The sequence below is a fragment of the Amphiprion ocellaris genome, chromosome 9 (assembly GCF_022539595.1).
Source record: "Amphiprion ocellaris isolate individual 3 ecotype Okinawa chromosome 9, ASM2253959v1, whole genome shotgun sequence".
Lineage (NCBI taxonomy): Eukaryota > Metazoa > Chordata > Actinopteri > Pomacentridae > Amphiprion > Amphiprion ocellaris.
The window spans coordinates 34,450,350-34,474,419 of NC_072774.1; the positions used below are offsets into that span (position 1 = coordinate 34,450,350).

At 39.8% G+C, this 24,070-nt stretch overlaps 1 protein-coding gene across 2 annotated transcripts in view; it reads right to left on the bottom strand.

Moving 5' to 3' along the window:
• Positions 1-24,070, bottom strand: part of ascc3 (activating signal cointegrator 1 complex subunit 3) — a 245,403-nt gene that overhangs the window by 23,518 nt on the left and 197,815 nt on the right. For both annotated transcript variants that reach the window (XM_023266526.3, XM_035946542.2), the window contains exons 28-34: positions 23,669-23,814; positions 20,919-21,039; positions 12,715-12,857; positions 9,713-9,850; positions 9,309-9,429; positions 8,517-8,649; positions 4,221-4,346 (exon numbers count right to left, since the gene is read on the bottom strand). In XM_023266526.3, the coding sequence (XP_023122294.2) occupies positions 4,221-4,346; positions 8,517-8,649; positions 9,309-9,429; positions 9,713-9,850; positions 12,715-12,857; positions 20,919-21,039; positions 23,669-23,814 (928 nt within the window). The remainder of the gene's footprint in view (positions 1-4,220; positions 4,347-8,516; positions 8,650-9,308; positions 9,430-9,712; positions 9,851-12,714; positions 12,858-20,918; positions 21,040-23,668; positions 23,815-24,070) is intronic.

A 24,070-nucleotide genomic window follows, 5' to 3' on the forward strand; every position in this document is an offset into this window, starting at 1 on the left:
ATATAAATGGAAAATATAACGCAATGAAAATATTCCTCAGATCATTATAAAAATTGACTATCATTTAGATGGTTTTAAAGTAGTATTAGTTAGAGTCCCTCCCTTACCTTGTTAGTTTGGATTATACTAATTGCCTAGTTATGTGCCCAGTTTTTTTTTTTTTTTTGTTGCATTGACTCCTTGAGTTGACAAAAAAAGAAAAAGAAAAAAAAGGTTTTATAGTCCTTGAACATACTTTCATTGCTCTCTACCAGTATTTAAATTTTCTATTAGTTATCATTGAAATGGTACAAATTTCCAGCTTTATTAGGGAAACCCATTTTACCCCCTTTTAACCACAATTTCATTCTGTGAACTGTGGAACAACTAATTGAGAACATAACTTTAATGCTCATTCTGTGGACTGTGTATAATTCCAGCTAATGCTGAAATTATTCGAATAATTTTTGTTTTTGTTTCAAAATTTCATTCATCATTCATAATGCGCACCAACTAGTGTATGTTCTGTTTGACAATACAAGTGGCTATTCTATTCTATTCTATTCTATTCTATTCTGCACTCTGCACAACTGCCTACACATAGCTTTGACCACTTACGAGCCTAATGTTGCAGCTATTGTTCAAAACAAAAAATGCCACTTCTCTCACTAAAGTTAAAACAAACACTAACATTGAAGTTAATACTGTTATTGTTCATGTAAATCACAGTAGAGCTGCTACTGAGTTAATGCAGGTTAATAAACCAATAAAAAGAATGTTTCTCACTCGGTAAATAATAATTCTGCAATTTCTGATTTAATGCAGATAAATAAAACAACTACAAAAGACTTTCTTTGTGGTCCATTATTAGTAGTAGTAGTAGTATAGTGTTAGAGGTAAGAGTGTCAGTAATACAATATTATGTACTTAGAAGTTTTGTGTATATCTGTACAAATTAATTAAATGTATATATTTTTTTAGATTTAAAAAAAGGGTATCCGGCCCAGTGGTATCCAGTGGTTTTGAAATCTGGCCCAGTAGAAAAAGTAATTGAACAGGCCTGCTTTAAGATAAATAACTTTTCCATGATTATCATACAAAATCATTTATAGTGCAGTTGGGCGCAGGAAGGAGAAATCTCAGCCTCATGCAAGGGCTGCAAGCAGCAGTTGAGATGTGTAATGACGATATTTAATGCATATTTAATGTTAAGTATTTCTTTCATTCCCATTGCTCCACATGTTAACAGTGCACAGTTCTCTGAATGTGTTTGTTACAAAATACATTTCACAGGTCTTTATCAGTGGCAGGGCCTGTCTGATTCAGTCACGAACATTAGCGTCATCCACATTAGGCTCCTGATGGCACAGGGAGTCAGCAGATTATGATACCCATGATACTCCGTGCGTGTGTTTGTGTATGTGTTGTGGGAATCAAAGCCTGAAAGCAGTAGTGATAAATTAGCTGGTAAGTTATAAAACTCAGCTGCAGGAAAATAACAGTGTCAGTGGATATCAGAGGCAAAACTTAAGAGCTGGACTATCATAATTCATGTAATAAAAAGCTAAATTTAAGGATGCCAATACACAAATTTTGATTAAAGAACCTGCAATAAATGCCAAATATGTTTGTCATAATGGAACCAAACGGTTTTGATTGTTTAGATTTAATGGAAGGCCTGTGGGTCTAACTTAATGTCAAATGTAAGTGTAAGTAATGTCACATACAAAAATACTGTTTGTCCCTTTTACATTTACTGTTCAGCATCAAGTGGAATCTGAATCCAGTACCAGATCCTCTTACCAAATCTGAATTGCTATGAAAATTCTCCTCAAGTTTAGCTGTTAACATTTATGAAGCATTAAAGCACATGGCTAAATTTAAAACTTTTATGCTAAACTTTTTCTTAGCTGAGCTGTGCAAACAACAAAATAACTATTAAATAGTGGCCCAATAAATGTTTAAAACTTGCATGTACAACTTGAAAACGACAAATATTAGACCAAAACGTTGAGTATTGTACTAGTACTTCCTGTTATATGTTATTTATAGTACATTTTGTACTATTAATTAACAGACAATATATTGTAAAAAAAAAAAATCACTTTGATGTGAAAGAATATTTTTTGTGAATTATTGTCAAAAAAAGTCAAACTTAACTGACGATACTGCATGATTTTATTGGATATGATCTTACAGTGTACCATTGCCACAAAACTCTTGGTTCTAGTTTATCTACAAAAACACACATGGTCAATCTCTCACAAAAGAGAACTTCAAGCTTTTTGGATGCCTAAGGTTTGTGACATTAGTCTGTACCAAAAAAAAAAAAAAGCCTAGGGAAGATCGCAACTTGGCCTGGGTCAGGAATCTTTCTGCATGGAATTTGCATGTTCTGCCTGTGCATGCCTAGGTGTTCACTGGGTACTCCGCTGTCCTCCCACAGTCCAAAAATATGCAGAGTTTAATTGGTAATTCTAAATCGTCATAGGTGTGAATGTGAGTGTGCTTGCTTGTCACTCCAAGTCAGCTGGGATAGGCTCCAGCCAACCTGCGACCCTAATGAGGATTAAGCGGTGTATAGATAATGGATGGATGGACAAGGGAAGATTGAAGATAAGACATTTGGTGGGTGTCTGAGTTCAATACATTGATTTTTCAGTAGAAATGGGCCATCAGAACCCAACCTCAGTTACAGAAATTGTCAACTTGGACCTTGCCTACAACCTGGGCTACCTTGTGAGGTTGAAGCTAATTATAGGATAAAGAAATATTGCAACAATCCAGGAATTGTTCAGGCAGGGTAAGAGTTTTGTTTATTGTCTAGGATGAAAGTAAAGCACGTTCTCAGTTGATGTTAGACTTTGCCATGACTTACCCTTGCCACTAGTAGTAGCAAGGAGTGTGTCAATGAATGAGATAATGTATCCTGCAGTTTTGTTCATCAAATGGCGGCAAGATGGAACAATTAGATCAAGTGTACTGGTACAGCATAGACAGTAGTGCTGACATAGTACCTTCCTGTCACATTGAACAGGGAGCAAAATCTGAAGGAAAGACTTGTGATTTACCACTTGATCTATATTCTAACCCTTACCTATCATCCTGACAATTTAAGAATGGATGCAAAAATGATATTACAAATACAAGAAACTGAAATGCATTTCATTGCTGGTTGTCAGGGTTTTGTTCTCTGAGACAAATTAAGATTCTCTGACACATATGGAGGGAGTTGGGAGTAGAACTATCACTAAAACCAGCCTTAAAAGATGCCTGCTGAGGTAGTTCAGAGATCTGATCAGAATGCCTGTGAGAAACCACTTTCTGGAGGTTTTCTAGATATGTCGAAGTTGGAAGAGACCCTAGGAAAACCCAGAACACACTGCCACCATGACGTGGATACCAAATGAGCAGGTGGGAATGGATGCCTGATGGGATGGGACTTAACTTAATTTTCACTTAATAGTCACAAATAGGGTGTATTTAATAAATAAGTTAAATAATTAATTATCTGCATAATTAACAGCACTACTATGAAAACCAAAAATGAATACAGCATCAATTCAAATGCTGCCACTACTACTAATATTACAATCAATAATTTGTGTAAGTTGTTGCAGGAGTATTCCTATCCTTGGTCTCAGTAGTAGTCACTCTAAAACTATTTTTGATGCTTTTTCAAATTCTGGAAGGAGACAGTAAAGTCAAGAGAGAAACAGCACAAGAATGATGCCACTGGTCTTGGTCCAATTCAAAACCAAAAAACCCCCCCAAAAAAACCCATAAACAAAACCAAGATGTTGTGTGTACATAGTCCACACCAGCCAAAAGCAGACCGTAAAAGCTGCCTGATACTTTCCACCATTACAATCCAAAGGGAACACTAAATCCTTGTCATTGTTTCACTGAACACTGACCGACACTAAATACTGACCCAAAATCCTAGCTTGAATCCAAATGATCAGCATTGAGTTTCATAGCCCTGTACTGGTATAATCCTACAGCCTCAGCCTCAGTCAGTCAGTGGTAAATGCGGGCTGACAGCCGTGCAAATACCAACAGGCTGGAATGTTCTGGACTGGTCTCTGTCTACGCAGCAGATGTCTGACTGAAGAACACAGCACTCCTCTAACCAGGTTATGAGAGTAGACCCAGAATGTTTGCATGTATGTGTATTTGCTTCACCTTTGATGTACGAACTGCTTCAGTTAGTAATGATATATGGTGTGAGTATTGCTAACCTTGGGTTCATCACCAGCCGTCTGAAGAAGTACGTCCAGGTGATGTAGTCCATGGCATCCTGCTTGGATGAAATGGTTCCAGCTGCAATTTCAGCATTTAGATGGTCTGATAGCACACTGAGAAGGCTGGGGAGACAACACAATTATTTGTACTAACAAAAAAATTCAGATTTATTGATTTTAATAATCAATTAATTGCTTAATTTATGTTTCCAGCAGGAATGTAGTTTAAAAAAAAAAAAAAAAAAAAAAAAAAATCTATTTCTTACTGTGAAAGATTTGTTTTTTTCATTGCCCTGCATTTCAAAATTAGTATCTTTGGATTTCAGATTGTTGGTTGGACAAAGCAAACCTGAAGACATCCCATTAGATTCTTAGAAACTGTCTTGTACATTGCGGTTATATTTTTCTGACATTTTTCAGGCAAAATGAATAAGCATCAGCATTAAAAACTGCCAAGTACTAACTTTTAGCATCAAATCTATGGATAGAAATCAGAAATCTGTTGCACCTCTTTTTAAAATCATATTGTTTCTGACTTAAATAAACAATAACATGAGTTTTAGACTACAGTTATTTTACATGGATGTAGTTCTTATATGGTTGCTTATGTTTAGACAACATTTGACAAATAAGTAATGTGCCTGCATGGCCATGAAAAATATCAAATAGGACACAGCTATCAAAAAAGCATAGGCATTATTTTAGAAACAAAGAGTACAGAAACTCCTTGCTTGTATATAATCATGTTTTTAAACCTGTGTTTCTCTGACTTTGTGTACACTTACAGTAAGTACCGGAAAATCCCTACTGTTTTGTTTGCACTGATGTGTTGGCAGGGATGAGGTAAATGAAAATGAATCATCCTCGCAAGCCATGAGAGTTCATTATACATTCTAATTTCAAAGACATTGAATGCCACATCAGAAAAATCCCTTGATTAAAAACTACTTACCTGAAAAATACCCCTACAGAGTTTTTCATGAGCACTGAAACAGCTGGATCAGACAATGTTCCACATCTAAAATTACCTGATTAACTCTTTGGTCATATTACGGAAACTCTTTAAAAGTCTGGATGTTTAAAAATGGCTTAAACCTAGATATCTGACTTTGGAGTATACCACCTAAAAAAAGCTTTGGCATCGGTGGAAGTGTCACATCATTAATATTAGCATACGCAAATGTATCAATCCAACCTTCCTTAGGTGCCATCTGATCTCTACTACAAGTGAAACATTCCCAAAAACTGAATGAGCCTATTTAAAGCCAATGGGTGATACTCAGGAGTGATCAGGGTATGTTAGGAACTCACTGCCATCATAGAGTGGGATTTGGTGACAGTTGTTCCCATGTGGTTTTCAGGGTATGATAGCATCACCATTGAAAAGAAGGAGAGATAGCTGTGACATCAAACAAGTGCGAGTGGGTCTTTCTGCCATGATTCCTTTATTGCTGCATTGGGGAAACGGCTATTCAATAAACACCTGTGGCTTGACATGAACAACTTTCTAAGCAAGCACAGAAAGTGGCTTGGCTTCATATATCCTGATAATGATACTGAGTTTTACTCATTTTGCATTACTGATGAACTCTAACATTATATTTTATTTAGGCTTCTAATGTCAAGTCAGTAATTTGTTTTACTGCAATTGTGATACAAGCGCAAACTTTAAACCGGTCAGATAGTTGTAATCTAGTCACCAGTTTATCATAAGGGTCATCTGTTACAGCTCTTACTCAAGACAACCACGTTCATGGCAAATGTAAGCTCCCTGATTGCTGTCTAATAGAAAATTTGTCAAAGCACTAAGCAACGTGGTTTACTGCAGTAGGCTTTTTATTATTGGGCACTTTGTGTATCAAATACTTTACAAAAACAGCAAAAATTTACTAAAAACATGTTAACTTTTCTTTAAAAGACACAGTTTTTGTTACCGTGCCTTGTCGTACCATGTCTATATAAAGCCAGCACATTTAAAAGTTCTTCAGAGACAAAAATGGCTAAAACAAGGAACCTAATGCAGGAAACAAGCCTGAAGATAGAGATTCTCAGCCAGGAAGGGTACAGGTGCTGCCAGATAGCCAGGAAGTGCAGATGCAGTCCTTCAGCAGTTGGACACACTCTGCAGAAATACAGATGAACTAACAACTTGGAGGACAAACCAAGATCTGGGTGTCCAAGGGATTTTTCAGCAAGAAACACGCTGAAAAAACCCTTGGGGAAAACCCAGATCCTGACTGCATCTGCAGGTAAAACCACTGAATGACATCACAGGAGCTTCAGCAGCAGTGGTCAAACCAAACTGGTGTCCAGTGTTCCACCCGTACTGTACGTGGCCAACTTTTAGATTCTACAAGGTTGTCAAGAAGCCCTTGATCAATGACAGACAAATGTTAGCCTGGCGTCGTTGAGCCCAAGCACACAAGAACTGGACAGCCAGGAATTGGAAGAAGATTCTGTGGTCAAATGAGTCCAATTTCCAGCTTTATCTTCCTCCTGCTAATGTGAGGGTACACAGAAGGCCAGATGAAGCATTATCTCCAGCATGTACTGTACCTACTGTCAAGCATGGTGGAGGCAGTATCATAGTTTGGGGATGCATGAATGCTGCGGTGTCGGTCACCTCACTGTCTGTGATGGCACAGTGAACTCTGCCCAGTAATTCATGAACAACCACATCTTACCTCATTTACTAAACATCTCAAAGCATGGCTATTGGAAAATCAGATTTGTGATCATAACACTGTGTAAGTTTATTTGTCTATTGATGGGGCTTGTTCTTGAGGACTCTGTGAAATTTGCTTTAAATGTGTAGACATGGGCTTTGTGTAGTAGAATCGTGTGTAATAGTGTTAAAGGATGATGAGCGATTGTGATAATGGGATATGTGCAATAGTGTTAAAAGGGACATGTACAGGGTAATTATGTGTAATGTAGACAGGGATATGTGCAATAGTGATTAAGAGAAATGTACAATGTTATCATGTGCAATAGTGACAATGGGAAACGTGCAATATAATTATATGTAATAGTGTTAGAGGGATGTATGTGGAATCTTATGTTACAGTAACAGAAGGATAAGTGCAGTATATCAATGTGTAATAGTGATAGAGGGATCTGTGCTATAGCAAGAAAAATATATTTGCAATATAATCATGTGTAAATGTTAATTAATTACCGCTTGGTAGCTTGCTCCGGTTTTTGTCTGTTATGTGCAGTGTGTTATTGCTTGCTACTTGTTTTTCTTATTTGTATGTCTTTGTTCAGTTATGGTATTACGTTATTTGTAACTTCTTTATTTTTGATCTGCCAATGGGACTCGAGATGGAAATTAGCTGTACGGCTAAAATCTCTCGTCCTTATGTGGGAATGTACATTAATATGAACTGTCCCATTTTAAAAAAATGAAATAAACATAAACAGTATTGTGCCATTCTCGAAACTCACATGCTCCCTTCTGCACTGTTCCGTCGAGTTCAAAACTGGATGTTTCAACAAGATAATGCCCCTTGCCACATATCTAGGGCCAGTAGAACATGGCTGCAGGAGCACAGTATCCATCTCTTAGAGTGGCCAGCTCAATCCCCGGACATGAGCGCAATTGAAAATCTGTGGTAGATTCTCAAAAGGTCTGTTTCGAAGCATAAACCAAAGGCTTTAGAAAAATTCACCGCAGTGATTCAAGAAGAATGGGACAAGATTACCCCTCAATAGTGTGAAAGGCACATGGGGAGCATGCATGAACACATTCTGTCAAGAATTTAGTTTGTTAGTTTTTCATGTAAACAATAAACAAAAAAATATTATTTGGATTTGTATGTGTCTGTCTAATGCAGCCCAACCTTTTGAAACACAAAAAAGATTTTTCCACAAATATTTTATGATAACATTTGAGATTGTGTAAAATTTTAAGGATGTACTTTTTTCCACCACTGCATGGTTAAAAAAATAAAAAGCAATAACCAACATCCGTTCCTTTAATAAATATATACACAATAAGTACTAAAATACAAAAGAGGGATCACACAGATCCTTCTTTGAGTTATATTATAACTTTCCATATTTCCATTAAAAAAAAAAAAAAATCAATTAACATGCATTCTATACTGTTGTTATGGCAACAGAGGAAATTATTTTCTGAATGTGTCTGAACCTAAACATGCATACTATCTTCTTCGTACTGGCATACCGATTTAGAACTTGGTCCATGCGCTGTTTGATAAGCAGGTTCCTTGGTCAAATGTGACAGAATGTGAATAATAGGAAGAATCTTAATTACAAAGTGACTGTTACCTGGACTCAACTGGGAATGGCTCGTAGAGGAACTTCTTGTAGAAATCCTTCTTGATGTCATGGACGAGAATAACCGCTTTGCCCTGGTCATCAAACTGAGGACGACCTGCTCGCCCCATCATCTGCAGCACATCTACAAGCAGAGCACAACATTAAAAAAGCTCCTTTTCCATTCTGCTGTTCTCAAAAAAGCTGCAGTGAAAAGTGATTCTGCGCTGTCGGGATTTGCTTGAGAAGTTTTCCACTTAAAGGTGGAGTCTTCGATTCTGGAGAAAATCTGCTGATATTTAGCTAGCTAGCATATTTATATTTGTTGTTTACCGAATACACAGGAATGATGTTTTGTAGGTCAGTCTGAGTAGACAGCACGCACACAGAACAGACATGCGTTTGACCATGAGATATTTTGTGACAATAACTGAATTTAACAAAAACTGTAGTGGATTAAAATCGCATAATCCACCTTAAAATCTCACGGCATTTGCTTCAGTCTGTTTGTGAATATTAGATTAATGTGGAGTGATCTTCTAGAAAACTAGTTGTAGTAGAATTAGAAACATGAAGGCCAGATATCAAACTGAGCCAACAGATTATTGTAATTGTTATGATGGCAAAAGTAGGAGTCTTCATGGAACATTTCATTAAGGGATAATTCATTACATAATTACATTTCAATATTTTAATTATGCAATGACAAAGTAAACTTTAGCATTCTGATAAGCTGAATGAAATAAACCAAACTGCACTGTATGTACCAGTGAAATGAATATCAAATGATTGTGGTCAGTGTACCTGTAATGGGGTAGTCCACATAGCGTCTGGATTTGCCATCATAGTATTCAGTTCCCTTCACAACCACTAGATGAGCGGGAAAGTTCACTCCCCAGGCCAGAGTACTAGTGGCAATCAGAACCTGTTACCATTGCAAGCATTTTGACAAATGTTGCAAAAATTGAGGAATAAAGGAAATGTAAGATTTGCATACAATGGAATTAAGTAAAATAAAGCATAAAATCCACATTCTGCTGTACAACACATTATTATATTTCCAAGCATTCTTCTTATTTATGGAATACCTTGGAGAACAAGCCAGAAATGTTAAGAGCCTTGTACTGACATATCATCAACATCATAACAACTTCAAGGTAGGTAGTTAAGTATTCAGGAGACATCTGGTCAATAGTATGAAGTCATACCTGGATCTTACAGTTGACAAACAACTCTTCAACAGTCTTTCTGTCTCTCTCATGAAGGCCTGCGTGATGCATGCCAATACCAAAGGCCAGCGTTAACTTCAAGTTGGAATCTCTTACTGTGGCGATGATGTCCTCTATCTACAGACAAACCAGGCAACAATGACTGATAGATGATGGACACAAATCTAACTCCAAACTAACTGAGAGTGTCATATACTGTACGATGACCACACTGAAGCCTGACACACCAAAACATGACACTTTAAACTACAGCGTATGAAGCATGATTTTCATCACTTTGTGTTCTAAATCTTTCATGACAGATGTATAATATTAAAACCACGGGCCAGGACCAACAGATCTGTAATCAGTTATTTAGTTGCAGACATGTGCCTCATTTGCATCACTCTCCTCTGATTCCAGTAGGACTGCATCTCGTCTTGTACTATACAGATCTAATGTCTTCCAGACATCAACACCAGCTTCTGCTTTAAAGCAAAAAAGTTTAACCTAAGTGTTGCCAGAGAAACAAAAATAAAGTCAGTGGAGCAGAGCTGCAGATGAACACAGGGGTGGGCACAGATGGCTTCTGATCCCTATGATTCTGTTCTTTGCATTTAAAAAACAACACAAAACACAATTTAAGTGATTGAACAAAATAAAATTAAATCCAGTTTTCAGTAGCATAGTCTATATGCTAGTACAAAAAAAATTATGCACACAGGACGCAAAATGGTAAAAGTCCTTCTCTGATTATTGACTTAACTGTTAAACAGTCATTTATGTGTATCAAAGTTACATATTTAGGAATTTTCTCCATAAAATATTTATTTCCTACCATAAAACAGCTTAGATTTAACTCTACACAGGAGCTTCCTTTAGGATGTGCGAATTTGCATAGTCCCTACCTCTCTCACTCCTCCTCACTGACAGCAGGTCAAGCTCACTAGTTCATCTATTACTCTGCTCTGACACTGTAAAACTACTTAATGCTACACAATGAAAAGCTGTAATATTCAAACTATTCAGCTGTACATGTTCTATTTGAGACAGAAACCGATTCTGAAGAAATACTAAAAAAAGGAAGTCTAAATACATGTAGTTGATACTGTCATTGGTACACTGCAGGTTATAGGTGGAAATGCTTAGACATGGTGTTGACTTTGTTTTTCACTCATAATATTTCTTCTAGCATATAAAAAACTCCACATGGACATGTTAACAAGGCAAAAAAAGTGATGTTTACCAGAGGGGTCTTTGATAAAATCTTCAATTTTTTTTATTAAATCTTTACTTTTTAGGAAGGGTTTGGCTGGAGGCTTAGAGCTCATCTTTGAACACTGAACAAAAATAGTCTCTTTCAATCCTTGCCCCACATCTCTACATCTCTTAATGCAATCAGTGGCTCAATACAAAGTAGATTTCGAATGTTCGAACAAATGAATTCCAAATCTAGATATGAGGTAATGATGAGTCAGAGGCTAAAAAATAAAAAGCAATTGAAAATCTTGCCCAGGGAGAAGGAGCAGGCAAGCAGCAGAGAGAAGAAAGAGCTGTCAGGTCAGAGAGAGGATTTGGGGCGGTGGGTGACCCCTGGTGAGAGTTAAGTAGCTATCATCAGAAGCCTGTCTGTCAAACAGCAAGGAGCTGAGCTGCTACACAGGCCAGTGTAGAGAAGCAGCAGGCAGCAGGCAGCGGCATATATCAGCAGAACACACACAGAGGCTGGGGCTGCTGCGCACTCATACAGAAACTGGGCCTATGTTATAAGACACTGTACATTTGCATTGAGACAAGGAATCTGAAGGGCTCAGGAAAGCAAAATCAGAACTTTGTAATGGCCCCTCTTGCATATTTCATGATTCAAACAGATCAGGGTGGAATTATTAATCCAACACTAAACATATTTATAGGTAACAGAGAGGGTGATGGTGGAAACGATAATCAGCAATGATAGGCATCACTTCCTCTTGGTCACAACCTGTAGAACAATAGCCCTTGTGCCATAGAACACTAAAGATTCATATTTATTTCACATGACCGAAAGTTAAATGATTCTTTACCATTTTGCTTGATTGTGGAAATGACATGAAGTGTCTCAAAAATATTGATCACACATTATCTGACCCCATGTAGTCAAATTAAATTCTTGTGAGGCTTAACTTAGATTAATCTGACCTGAATTTCAACAAACCGACTATACATTTATATGTAACATAGGATTCTCCACAGAGCCTGTACTGGATTCAATGTTCATTACACTTCAGGGAAGGGAAGACGATACATGTCCTAAAACAGTATTTTGAAGGCTGTGGTTGCTGCCTCAGCGAAAGTTGATCGTGAACAAATCAAGAACCTGACAGACTCGATGGGTAGATGGTGCATGACAGTTATTGAAAACAGGAGTGGGTAAATTGGTCACAGAATATTTTAAGAGGCAAAATATGCTACTTAACTGTCATTTTGTTACTTATTTATTGCCATTTGGTAGCTTGCTTTTTTTTTTTTAACAGTTATCTGAGGATAGCGTGTGAGTAGTTTGTCCACTAATTGCAAGTTGACAGCTCAATCCTAGACCCTCCACATGCCCAAGAGCCCATACGGAAGACACTGAATCCCAATTTGTTCCCAAAGGCATGTTAGCACTTTGCGTGGCAGTTGAGAAACGAACTGGAAAGCACTGTGTACAAACTATCTAAGGTTAGAATGTACTATATACTAAAAGTGCAGATTGGTAAGCAACAAATCACAATTGCTCCAAAAACTGAGAACAAACAATGAGTTGGGAAGAAATAATTTTGGTAGCTTAGTTAACTAATAATTTTGCACATTTCTGAGAAGGACAACACTCACATTTCCATTGTAAACTTTCAGGTTTCAAGTTCAATAACATTTTTGATTGACCAATGACATTAATCGTAAGTAGTACAGTTGGTCTAATAAATGTACCTATAGTGTAATGTTGTTGCTGCTCCTCCTGTGTAGAAACAGTGCTAGCATACCTCTCTCTCATCCTGGTGCAGCCATTGTTTGGGGTTGTCCTCTGTAGCCAGATAAGCAATGAGGTCCAGTGCAGTCAGACGAGTTTGCCTTCGTGATGATACAAAAATCAGCACTGGCTTGGCTGGAGAGTGACTGCGTATCGCTGTAGAGATTCCAAAATACAAATAGTTTCAAGTACTGTGTAATGACTTGAGAAATTGCAACTACTCTACTGGCTGTTTCAGATCTATTTTGGGTGTCATGATGCAGTTGTTGCAGTCTGATTTCACTAAGCATGCAGCTCTCACAACACAGACAGACATGCAGATATTTAAAAGAAGAGTGATTGATTTGTTTTAGTGACCCATGAAAATGCTTAACCAGCAACATTTTTCTGTCTTCCATACCCTGTCTGTCCTTTGATTTTTAGCGATGAGCAAACATTATTCAGACTATTTTCCACAGAAGAATAATCCATATGTGGTGCTTAAGTGAGTTTTTGGGGGGAAGGCGGATGGTGTATGTGGGACTAAGTAAAAAAAAAGACAAACTATAGTGTTCATGGCAATAATTGAACATATCATCTAATGCAACAATATGGCTTACTGATGTGATTTTTATACATTTTGAACAAAAATAAAACTCTATGGCACGGAGCCATACACCAGGCTTTGACATACACATGGTCACATAGTAGTACACAGTTATTAAATACATTCACTGTTTTGGTTTTGCAGATGAGACAGTGTTGACTATTAGTTGAAATATATACTATTGCCAGTCTTATCCATGAAGGTTGTCCTGCAAATTAACAAGATACAGTGTCTATATCTACATTGTGACACATCTTGATTTCCGTCAAACAATCCATTAACTTAATGCAATATATTAGTTAGATCCAATTCAAAGTTTCTGCTCATTTGTTGTGTTTTGCATATTTTGGTGTGGTTATAAAAAATAACTTTTCTCAGTTTCAAAATTGGATTCTATGTAGATATTAAAACAAGGAACATGCAATTATAAGCACCCCTTATGTCATCCCAACTTGCTTATCTTGATTTGCTTAGATCTTAAATTCAATTTAAAGCTGTAACTATAAACATTGATTACTATTTCAAAATTTTCAACAAAAACTAAAGATTGATCTTCTTCATCATGGAGTATACCAAAACATGTTCAGTTATCAAGTAAACTTTAACATATTTTGGCATGTGATGTTAAAATAGGATAACTTTGGATTCCTGAGTGTTAACATCCTCAGTTTATTTGAAATTCACGAGGTATTGCATGTTGTATTATTACATTACCATAAAAGAAAAAATTAATTGTTCTTAAAAAAAGTTAAAATAATTTTACTGTGAGAACATTCTATGGCAAAATAAACAGAGCTGAACGATACCAGCATTTTTGCAAAGCACTGCAAAGTTGCTGCGGTAACTTTATCAACAGCCAGCTGCATTACAAGACACAGTGGTGGAAAAAAGTTTTCGGGCACTCTGAAAATATTACACAATCTCAAATATTGTCATGAGATATTTGTGGAAAAGTCTTTTTTGTGTTTCAAAAGGTGTGACTGCATTCGACAGAAACAAACAAATACAAATTATATTTATTTTGTTCATTGTTTACAAGAAAAACTAACAAAACTAAATTCTACCAAAATGACCCAATTCTCAAAATTTCTTATTTTTATGGAACCAATCAATTTTTAGTTTTAGAGGCTTTTTTAGGATTTGTTCAGCATTATGGCTGAGTTGGATTATGTTCATTTTGTTGTTTATTATTTCAGGATAGCCTTACTTTTAAACCAACAATTCAGTAAGAAAGGATGGTTTTACCTTGCCAACATGTTTCGACAGCATTTCCCGTTTTCTTCAGAGCGTCATCTGATGTGTGATGACGTGTCCTTTTATATCACGTGGCCGATCCGACAGATCTGTCAGAATCTCTCAGATCGGCCATACGCCCCTGCCGTCCGGTGGTCTCTGGAGGATGGAATCCCAGGTATGCGAGAGGGTGTAGGCGCCCTCGTCCCGGTTCATGGAGGAGCTTGCCAGTTTCCTGATTTCAATGGCCTCCTTAATCCATTGTTTGTGTTTATTTGTCTCTGATGTTAAAATCCTCCCCCTGTCCCAGTCCATGATCTGGTTGTTTCTCTTGGAGTGGTCCGTGATGGCTGATTTTTTGTTTTCTTGATTTGTTTTTTTTCTTTTTGTGTTCTTGTGAGTCGTCCAATTGTTTCCTTTTCGCATTCTGTCTGGTGTTCCCTTCTTCTTGTGTTGAATGATCTGCCTGTTTCTCCAATGGATGTTTCTTCCCATGATTTGCACGGAATTTCATATATGATATTGCATTTATTGTCCGGTTCTATTTTGTCTTTGGGATGGACTAATAGCTGCCAGAGTTTTGTATGTGGTTTTACTGCTGTGTTGATGTTGTGCTTTTTCATTATGCGTTGTATGGGTTCTGTTATCCCATGGATATATGGAATGGTGATTATGTCTTTACTTTTAATGTCTGGTTTTTGTGTGTTTTGTTTTTGTTTCCTTTTGTTTTTTCTCTTTGTTTTTGGCTTGTTGTTTTCCTTTGTGTATGGCCCATATGGGGTATTGGCAGTGGGTGAGTGCGTTCTTGATGTGTTTTTACTCCTCCTGTCTGTCTTTATCGTTGGTTATGATACTGGTCCGTTTGTATAGTGTTCTCAATTCAATTCAATTCAATTCAATTCAATTCAATTCAATTCAATTCAATTCAATTCAATTCAATTCAATTCAATTCAATTCAATTCAATTCAATTCAATTCAATTCAATTCAATTCAATTCTATTCTATTCTATTCTATTCTATTTATAAAGCACCAATTACAGTCAAATTGTCAAGAGGCTTTACAGAACCCATATGCCTGACCCCCAGAGCAAACTCCAAGGTGACAGTGGCAAGGAAAACACCTTTTTAACAGGGAAAAAACCTTGAGCAGAACCTGGCTCTTTATGTGGGAGGACCCATCTGCCTGCTGGCCGGGCGGGTTGAGAGGGACAGAAGAGGTAGAGGTAGAGAGACAGAGGCAGAGGGATAGAGGTAGAGGGGTGGAGGGATAGAGGTAGAGGGATAGAAGTAAAGGGGGAGGGATGGGTGAAGAGGGGGTGGGGAACAAGGTACATATAACACAGCTGGATACATGTATGATAAGCTAGACGATATGCACAAGGTACAAACTAGCATTGAAATTGATTCATAGTTCTAACTAATGATAGTTTGTGTGCTGTGGGGTGTTCTGATGTCCAGAGGAGGTACTGGTCCATGTGTGTGGGTTTCCTGTAAACTGTGATCTTAATGCTGCCGTCTTCTTTGTGGTGTATGTTCATGTCCCAAAAAGAAATGGTCTGGTTTAATTCCTCTTTGTGTGTGAATTGTATGTTTCCTGTGTCGTCCATGTTGTTCAGATGATCAGTGAGTTCTTGTGTATCTCCACACATACAAGAACTCCTCCATGAACCGGGACGAGGGGGCCTACACCCTCTCGCCTACCTGGGATTCCATCCTCCAGAGACCACCGGATGGCAAGGGGCGTGGCTGAACTGAGAGATTCTCACAGACCTGTCAGATCCGTCCCGTGATAAAAAAAGGACATGTCATCACACGTCGGATAACGCTCTAAAGAGACGGCAGATGCTGTCGAAACATGTCGGCAATGTAAAACCATCCTTTCTGACTGAATTGTTGGTTTAAAAGTAACGCTATCCTATTATGGCTGTGATTTTACTAAAATAAACTGCACTTGAAGAGTACACCTAAGAGTGATTCTTAATGCAAAAATACATGCAAATGTATGGGGTGTCTGAAAACTTTTTTCCACCACTGTACACTGCCCATCCAAAAAATATTAAAAAAAATAAAGCCGCACACTAATATTCCGTTGGACCACCTTTAGCTTTGAGAATGGCACACATTCGCCATGGAATCATTTTGATGAGCTTATGCAAAGTCACAGCATGTCTTTCTGTCCAGAGTTGCATTTGTTTTCTACCAAGATAGTATATTGATGATGAGTCGGACCACTGTGCAAAGTCTTCTCCAGCACATCAGAAAGATTCTAAATGAGGCTGACGTCTGGACTCTGTAGAGGCTAATGGTAATGGTGTGAAAATGATGTCTCATGCTCCCTGAACCACTCATTGACAATGTGAGTCCCATGAATTCTGGCATTCTCTCTCCCCTTCCGACGCTGAGAAGCTTTGTCTCCTCCAGGCTGGACTACTGCAATGCCCTCCTCATCGGGATCCCAGCAAAAAGCCTCCAAAAGCTCCTACATGTGCAAAACACCGCCGCCAAGATCCTGAGGAGGACGCCCAAACACGCCCACATTATACCTGTTCTCTGTAACCTCCACTGGCTTCCAATCTCAAAACGCATCCAATACAAAGTCTGTCTGCTTGTCTATCAGTACATTCATGGACATTCCCCGGACTACCACTCAGAACTCTTAACCCTTCCCTCCATGTCCAGACAACTTTGATCCACCAATACCAATCTTCTGTTCACTCCAAGATCAAACCTAAGAACAATGGGTGACAGAGCGTTCCAGACAACTGCTCCTGAACTGTGGAACGCATTACCACCACCCCTAAGGGCCCCGGAGTCATTTAATAAAGGGCTAAAGACATTGTTATTTGAGTTTTAACATGTTGCTACTGTTTTTGAAATGTTTTTAAATGTATTTTGTACTTTCCCTATGTAGCACTTTGAGATTTTGTATGTAAAGTGCAATATAAATTAAAGGCATTATTATTATTACTATTATTATTATTATTATCTCGGGATATTCTCATGCCACCTGGTATTTTTAGTATACTTAGTACTTAGGTAGGTCTCCCCCCGATGAACCGCCACCTTATCATGGTGGAGGGGTTTGAGTGTCCCTGTGATCATGGGAGCTATGTTGTCCGGGGCAATAGCGCCTAGTAAGGTCTCCCAAGGCAAATTGGTCCTGGGGGAGGGACCAGACAAAGAGTGATTCAGAAAACCCTGATGACAGCACTTAAGAGGAAAGCTGCTACCTCGCCCGGACCAGGGAAACCGGGGCCAGGGGCCAGGTCTCGCGGGGGAGCTCGTCAGACAGCACCTGGCGGCCGAGCCTTGGGGCCTGTGGGGCTCGATCGAGCACAGCCCGAAAAAGTAACACGGGGTCGCCACCCACTGGGCCCGCCACCCACTGGGCAGGAAATCAGGGTCGGGTGCTCTATCAACCAGGCAGTAGGCAGGAGCAGGCATCTAGGCACACTGCCCCCTGGTGGCGTAGACTTGCCTTGGAGACATGGAACATCACCTCACTGGAGTTCTCCCCGGAGAATGAGAGGGTCGCCTCTCTGCGACTTCGTGTTGCAGAGGGGAAAACTCTGACTGTTGTTTGTGCTTATGCACCGAACAGCAGTTCGGAGTACTCGGCCTTCTTGGAATCTCTGGGTGGGGTCCTGGAAGGGGTACCGCCTGGTGACTCCATAGTTCTCCTGGGGGACTTCAACGCTCATGTGGGCAATGACGGAGAAACCTGGAGAGGGGTGACTGGGAGGAACGGCCTGCCCGATCTGAACTCGAGCGGTGTTCTGTTATTGGACTTCTGTGCTAGTCATGGACTGGCTATAACAAACACCATGTTCGAGCATGAGGTTGCTCATAAGTGTACCTGGTACCAGAGCACCTTAGGTCAAAGGTCGATGATCGACTTCATAGTCGTATCATCAGACCTGCGGCCGTATGTCTCAGACAATCGGGTGAAGAGAGGTGCAGAGCTATCAACTGATCACCACCTGGTGGTGAGTTGGATATGATGGTGGTTAAGGCTGCTGGACAGACTTGGCAAACCCAAACGTGTAGTGAGGGTGAACTGGCAACATCCTGTCCGTGGGGTTTTCAATTCCCACCTCCGGAAGAGTTTCTCCTGCATTCCAGAAGAGGTTGGGGACATGGAATCCGAGTGGGCCATGTTCAAAGCTTCGATTGCAGAGGCGACTGTTAGGAGCTGTGGTCTGAAGGTCACTGGTGCCTGTCATGGCGGCAACCCAAGAACCCGCCAGTGGACACCAGCTGTGAGGAAAGCCGTCAGGCTGAAGAAGGAGGCATTTCAGGTTTGGCTTGCTCGGGGGTCTCCTGAAGTAGCTGACGGGTACGGGTTGACCAAAAGGGCGGCAGCTGCGGTAGTTGCGGAAGCTATAACTCGGGTGTGGGAGGAGTTCGGGGAGGCTATGGAGAAGGACTTTCGGTTGGCCTCGAGGAGGTTCTGGCAAACCATCCAACACCTCAGGAAGGGGAGGCAGGGCTTTGCTCAGGCTGTGTACAGTCGGGGTGGAGAGCTGTTGTCCTGTACTGGGGATATTGTCGGGTGGTGGAAAGAGCACTTTGAGGAACTCTTGAACCCGATAAACATGTCCTCTGTGGGGAAGGCAGAGCCTGAAGACTTGGGCGAATCTTCGTCCATATCCGTGGCAGAGGTCGCCAAGGTAGTTAAGAAGCTCCTCGGTGGCAAGGCACCAGGTGTGGACAGGATCTGCCCTGGGATGCTGAAGGCTCTGGACATTGTTGGACTGTCTTGGCTGACACGTCTCTACAATGTCGTGTGGGCATCGGGTACGGTACCTGTGGAGTGGCAGACCGGGGTGGTGGTTCCCATTTTCAAAAAGGGGGACCAGAGAGTGTGTTCCAACTACTGGGGTATCACACTTCTCAGCCTCCCCAGGAAAGTTTACTCTCGGGTGCTGGAAGGGAGGCTCCGACCGATTGTCGAACCTCGGATTCAGGAGGAGCAATGCGGATTCCGTCCTGGTCGTGGAACACTGGACCAGCTCTTTACTCTTGCGGAGCTGCTGAGGCGGTCATGGGAGTTCGACCTGCAAGTGCACGTGTTTTGTGGATCTGGAGAAGTCCTAAGACCGTGTCCCCAGAGGGGCTCTGTGGGAGGCACTGCGGGAGGTTAGGGCACCAGCCTCACTGATACGAGCCATTCGGTCCCTGTACAACTAAAGTGATTGCTGTGTCCGCATAGTCGGCACTAACTCAGACATGTTTCCAGTGGGTGTTGGACAACGCCAAGGCAGTCGCTTGTCTCCGATCCTGTTCGTGACAGGGCGAGAAGCTCAGACATCTGGAGGGAGCTCGGAGTAGAGCCACTGCTTCTTCGCGTCAAAAGGAGCCACTTGAGGTGGTTTGACCATCTGATTCGGATGCCTCCGGGGAGACTTCCTCGGGAGGTTTTCCGAACACGTCCACCTGGGAGGAGAAGCCGAGGCACAGCCAGAATTTGCTGGAGGGATTATATATCTTGTCTGGCCTGGGAACGCCTTGGGATCCCCCAGGAAGAGCTGGAAAGTGTCGCTGAGGGGAGGGATGTCTGGAATGACCTGCTTCGCCTGCTGCCTCTGCGACCCGGCCCCGGATAAACAGAAGACAATGGATGGATGGATGGATGGATTAGATTGATCAGCTGACCTTATGCATTGGGCACATAACGCTGCTGAACCTGGACCTGACAAACTGCAGCAGCCCGAGATCATAACACTGCCCCCACAGATTTGTACAGTAGGCACTAGCCATGATGAGTGCATCATTTCTGCTTCTCTTCTTACTGTAGCGCGCCCATCACTTTGGAACAGGGTAAATCTGCATTCATCAGACTACATGACCGACCACATTTCTTCCTTGGAGACAATAGTTCACTACTATCCTTCCAGGTTTTAATTATGCGTTGGATGGTTCTTAACCTGATTTTAGTAGTTTTATCAATCTCCTTAGTTGTTTTCTTTGTTTGAAGCAGGTTAATAATTCCACCCCTCTGAAAAAGATTAACATCCTTTCTATAACCACAGGATATGTCTTCCAACATGGTCGTTTAAGAAATGAGAAGCTACTCACTGCATCAGCTAGGGTTAAATAAGCTGTTGCCAACTGACACATTCATCACTGCAGTAGTTAATCAATGGAAGGCTCTCACCTATTTGCTTAGTTAAATGCAGGTGATGACTTTTTTTGGACAGGCAGTGTACCAACATGTCAAACGTACATGTTGTACACTGCTCAACAAAATGAAAGGAACATTTTTTAATTTAAGTATTGCACCAAGACAGTTAAACTTTTGGGATACTGATCTGGTCAAGTAAGTAACAGAGAGGGTTTTTAATGAGTTTCAGCTACTTTGGTGTTAATGAAATTAACAACAGGTGCACTAGAGCTACCTTGGAAGGTGGGCTTGTTCATGCTTGCCATACGGGGGCAATAGTGTTGTCCGGGGAAACCATGGATGTGAACTTCTAGCGGGACAGGGCGCACAGACGGACGGAAGTTAAACAACCCCACCTGTTAGAAAGAAGGGAAGATTGGGGTGGGGAGAAAAAGAGAACAGAAAGACAGATTTAATGTGAGCAGCTGGCAACATGAAGTTCCATCTGGCTCCAGTGTGAAATGTCTATCACTGTCACAGAGCAGCAGGCCACTGCTGGAGTCAGCTGTGTTGCGTTTAGCCTGTGATGTGCCTCCTGTGTTTATTGTGTGATAAGGTGCTATGGCCCATTACGTGAACAGAAGTGAATTCAAAGTGAGTGATAAGATGTTGTAAAGTGTGTGCTGCGTTGTTTGGTATTTTGTTATATTGAGGCCAAAGCTTGCCTTCAGACATCTTAAAAGCTTGTATAATGGATTGGGAAGCAATAAATCTAGCAGCTCAGTCCCAACAGCAGCTAACCAGTCAGATTTATGCATGGCAGACAGCCAATCTGGTTTCACTACAGTTTTGGCAGTACAGCAAATGACAACTTGTGATATTCTGAAATGTGTCTGTGATGATGCAAAAGTATGATTAATCCCTACAAACATTACAAGGATTTCATGACATATTCACCAGTGGAAATGACCAAAAAGAGTAATAAAGTGTTTAGTTAGAAGTAATCACTTTTCTCAAATAATTACTTAGAGCCCCTGTAGGCTACAATATTCATGACGGTCAAACACGGATGGACATAGTGACACATAGTAACAATTTTAATGCAAGTAAAAATGTACAATTTGTCCCTAGGGGTCTTGGAAGATGGAGGGTACCAGGGGACATATCATTAAGTCAGTCAGCTTCAAATGCATACCTTAGGTTGTTAATGTTGTTAGCTGGTGTTGGCTCTGCAGCAGTTAACAGGATCAGTAAAGTGCAAGGAACATTTTTGCTTTGATACTGGAAGCACCTGCGGTTGCTGCTAATGAAGAATGAGTTTTTGTGATGTTCATGAATCAGATCATTTAAAAGCAGAACAGAATGCTGTATCGACTGATTCGGGTTCAGTATTCAAACTATGAAAAGTTTCAGTGGCTGTGAGCAAAATACGACAGTAGAAACAGAAATATAGCAGTCTTCACTAAGACATATTCTAGAATTTCAGAATTTTTCTTTTTTTGTAACCATTTCATAATGTCAACATGTTTTTTGAGTGTTTGATGTTGCAAATCCTACACTCAAAAGGCTGCAAGTAAAATGATTTTAATATCCAGTATGACCCCTCTGCAGTATGGATTGGCAGGAAATTCTCCCTATGTAATCTCATCGTCAGTACAAATGACTAACAACTGTTAGTGAGCAGCTGCTTCGCTGAAAACACCTTAAAGGAAAAAGCTAAAGATTGCACCGCTGAGAACACTGAAAACACAAACTGCAGCTAAAATTCTATTCAGTTTTAAAATCGGCCAGTTTTGATACAGTTTAGAACCATACATTATTAAAAACTGCAACAACAAAATGTTTTGGATTCTTTAACGTTTAGACCTGTTCATTATGGTGGAAAAGACCTATAAACCTGATTCCTCAGAAACAAAGTTTAAGCAAATAAAGACAGTGGAAACAACATAAGCCTCTAGGATATATTAAATTGTCTGAGTTCCAGGTGAGTATACTGTTTCAAGAAAAAAAAGGAAATACAGAATGTTTTCTAGTGAAAGCCGCAAAGTTAAAGGCATGTTAGTGGTTTTTGATCACTATGACGCAGTTTATTAGTTTTTTTTTTTTTTTTTTTGTTTGTTTGTATCATCTGCAATTACTGGATTACTTTAATAAACAGACAGTAAACGACCTACAATGGTTGGGTGGAAAAATGCTATTAATGAGAAAAAAAGTTGTCCCCAACAAGAACATTATAATCAACTGAATTTCTGAAAACAATTTAAAATAGTTTTCATCAAAAAAAATATTGGATGAAATTACAAGCAGTTGATGTTAGGAATGGAAAATAGAAAAGAATGTAACAATTATCCAAGACAGTCTATAGAACACAGTTTGGATGCATTGCTCTACATTGGAAAACACACAAAGACTGCAGTTCATATAAACCTTTATGGAGGTGTGTAAACTGTCATTATTGGCCTTCAGTATAAAGACCTCTTGGCCAAATTGAATTAAATAATTCAGTGCGACACTCAGCTTCAAGCTAGAGAGCCATCCACAGTCACTGCTAATGATTAGAACTTAAGTATGATATCCAGACAGAGACTGCAGACAACTTCAGAGATAAACAACAATATTAACTCCTGGCCAAAAGTATTGTAGCTTAAATGCTGTTATGATAAACATTAAATTTGACATGATGATACGAGAAACCAACAAATCGTAAAAAAAAATGCAGAGCTAGACAAAGACTGTGGTTTCACTGCAGCAGTGTTCTTGGTGCACAAAGCCAGTCTGAATATTTTTGACACAAGGGAGCTCATAAAGATGATTCTTCCAGCTGGACAAGGGACAAGGGGTTAAAAGGTAAGAAAAATATAATTCTACAATTTCATTTAGCAGACGCTTTTATCCAAAGTGATATGCATCAGAGAGTAGATGCAACTCAAGCAAGGATGTAGTCAGGAAAAAGCAACCTGGATAAGTGCCATAAATACACTGGCAAAGCATGTTGAAAGTACATTCCTATATATAAACTAATACTGTGCATGCTTTGGTGCTAACCTGTCCAATTCCCAGCCAGTCACCGAGGTCTCGAGCATTAGCCAGAGCTGTGGACAGACCTACAACTCGAACACTCTTAGAAGTGTGAGAGGAGATGAAGTTGGTTCTGGACACAATGACCTCCAACACTGGACCTCTGTCTTCACCTGGACATTGACACAATGTTAAAGCCTAATCAAAATGTTTATTTGGACTGCAAAATGCATAATATTTGGTGTAGCTACACTCCTTCTTTGCGTACTATGGAGAAAATTAGCATGAGAAAAATTTGTAAACTTTGATATAAAGTGTAAACCTATTCTGCAAATGGTGAGGTGATATGCAGGTTGTTCATTCTACGAAACACTGCAGATACAAAAACACATGCACCTGGCCCTTTAAAAATAGTTTTGATGACACGTG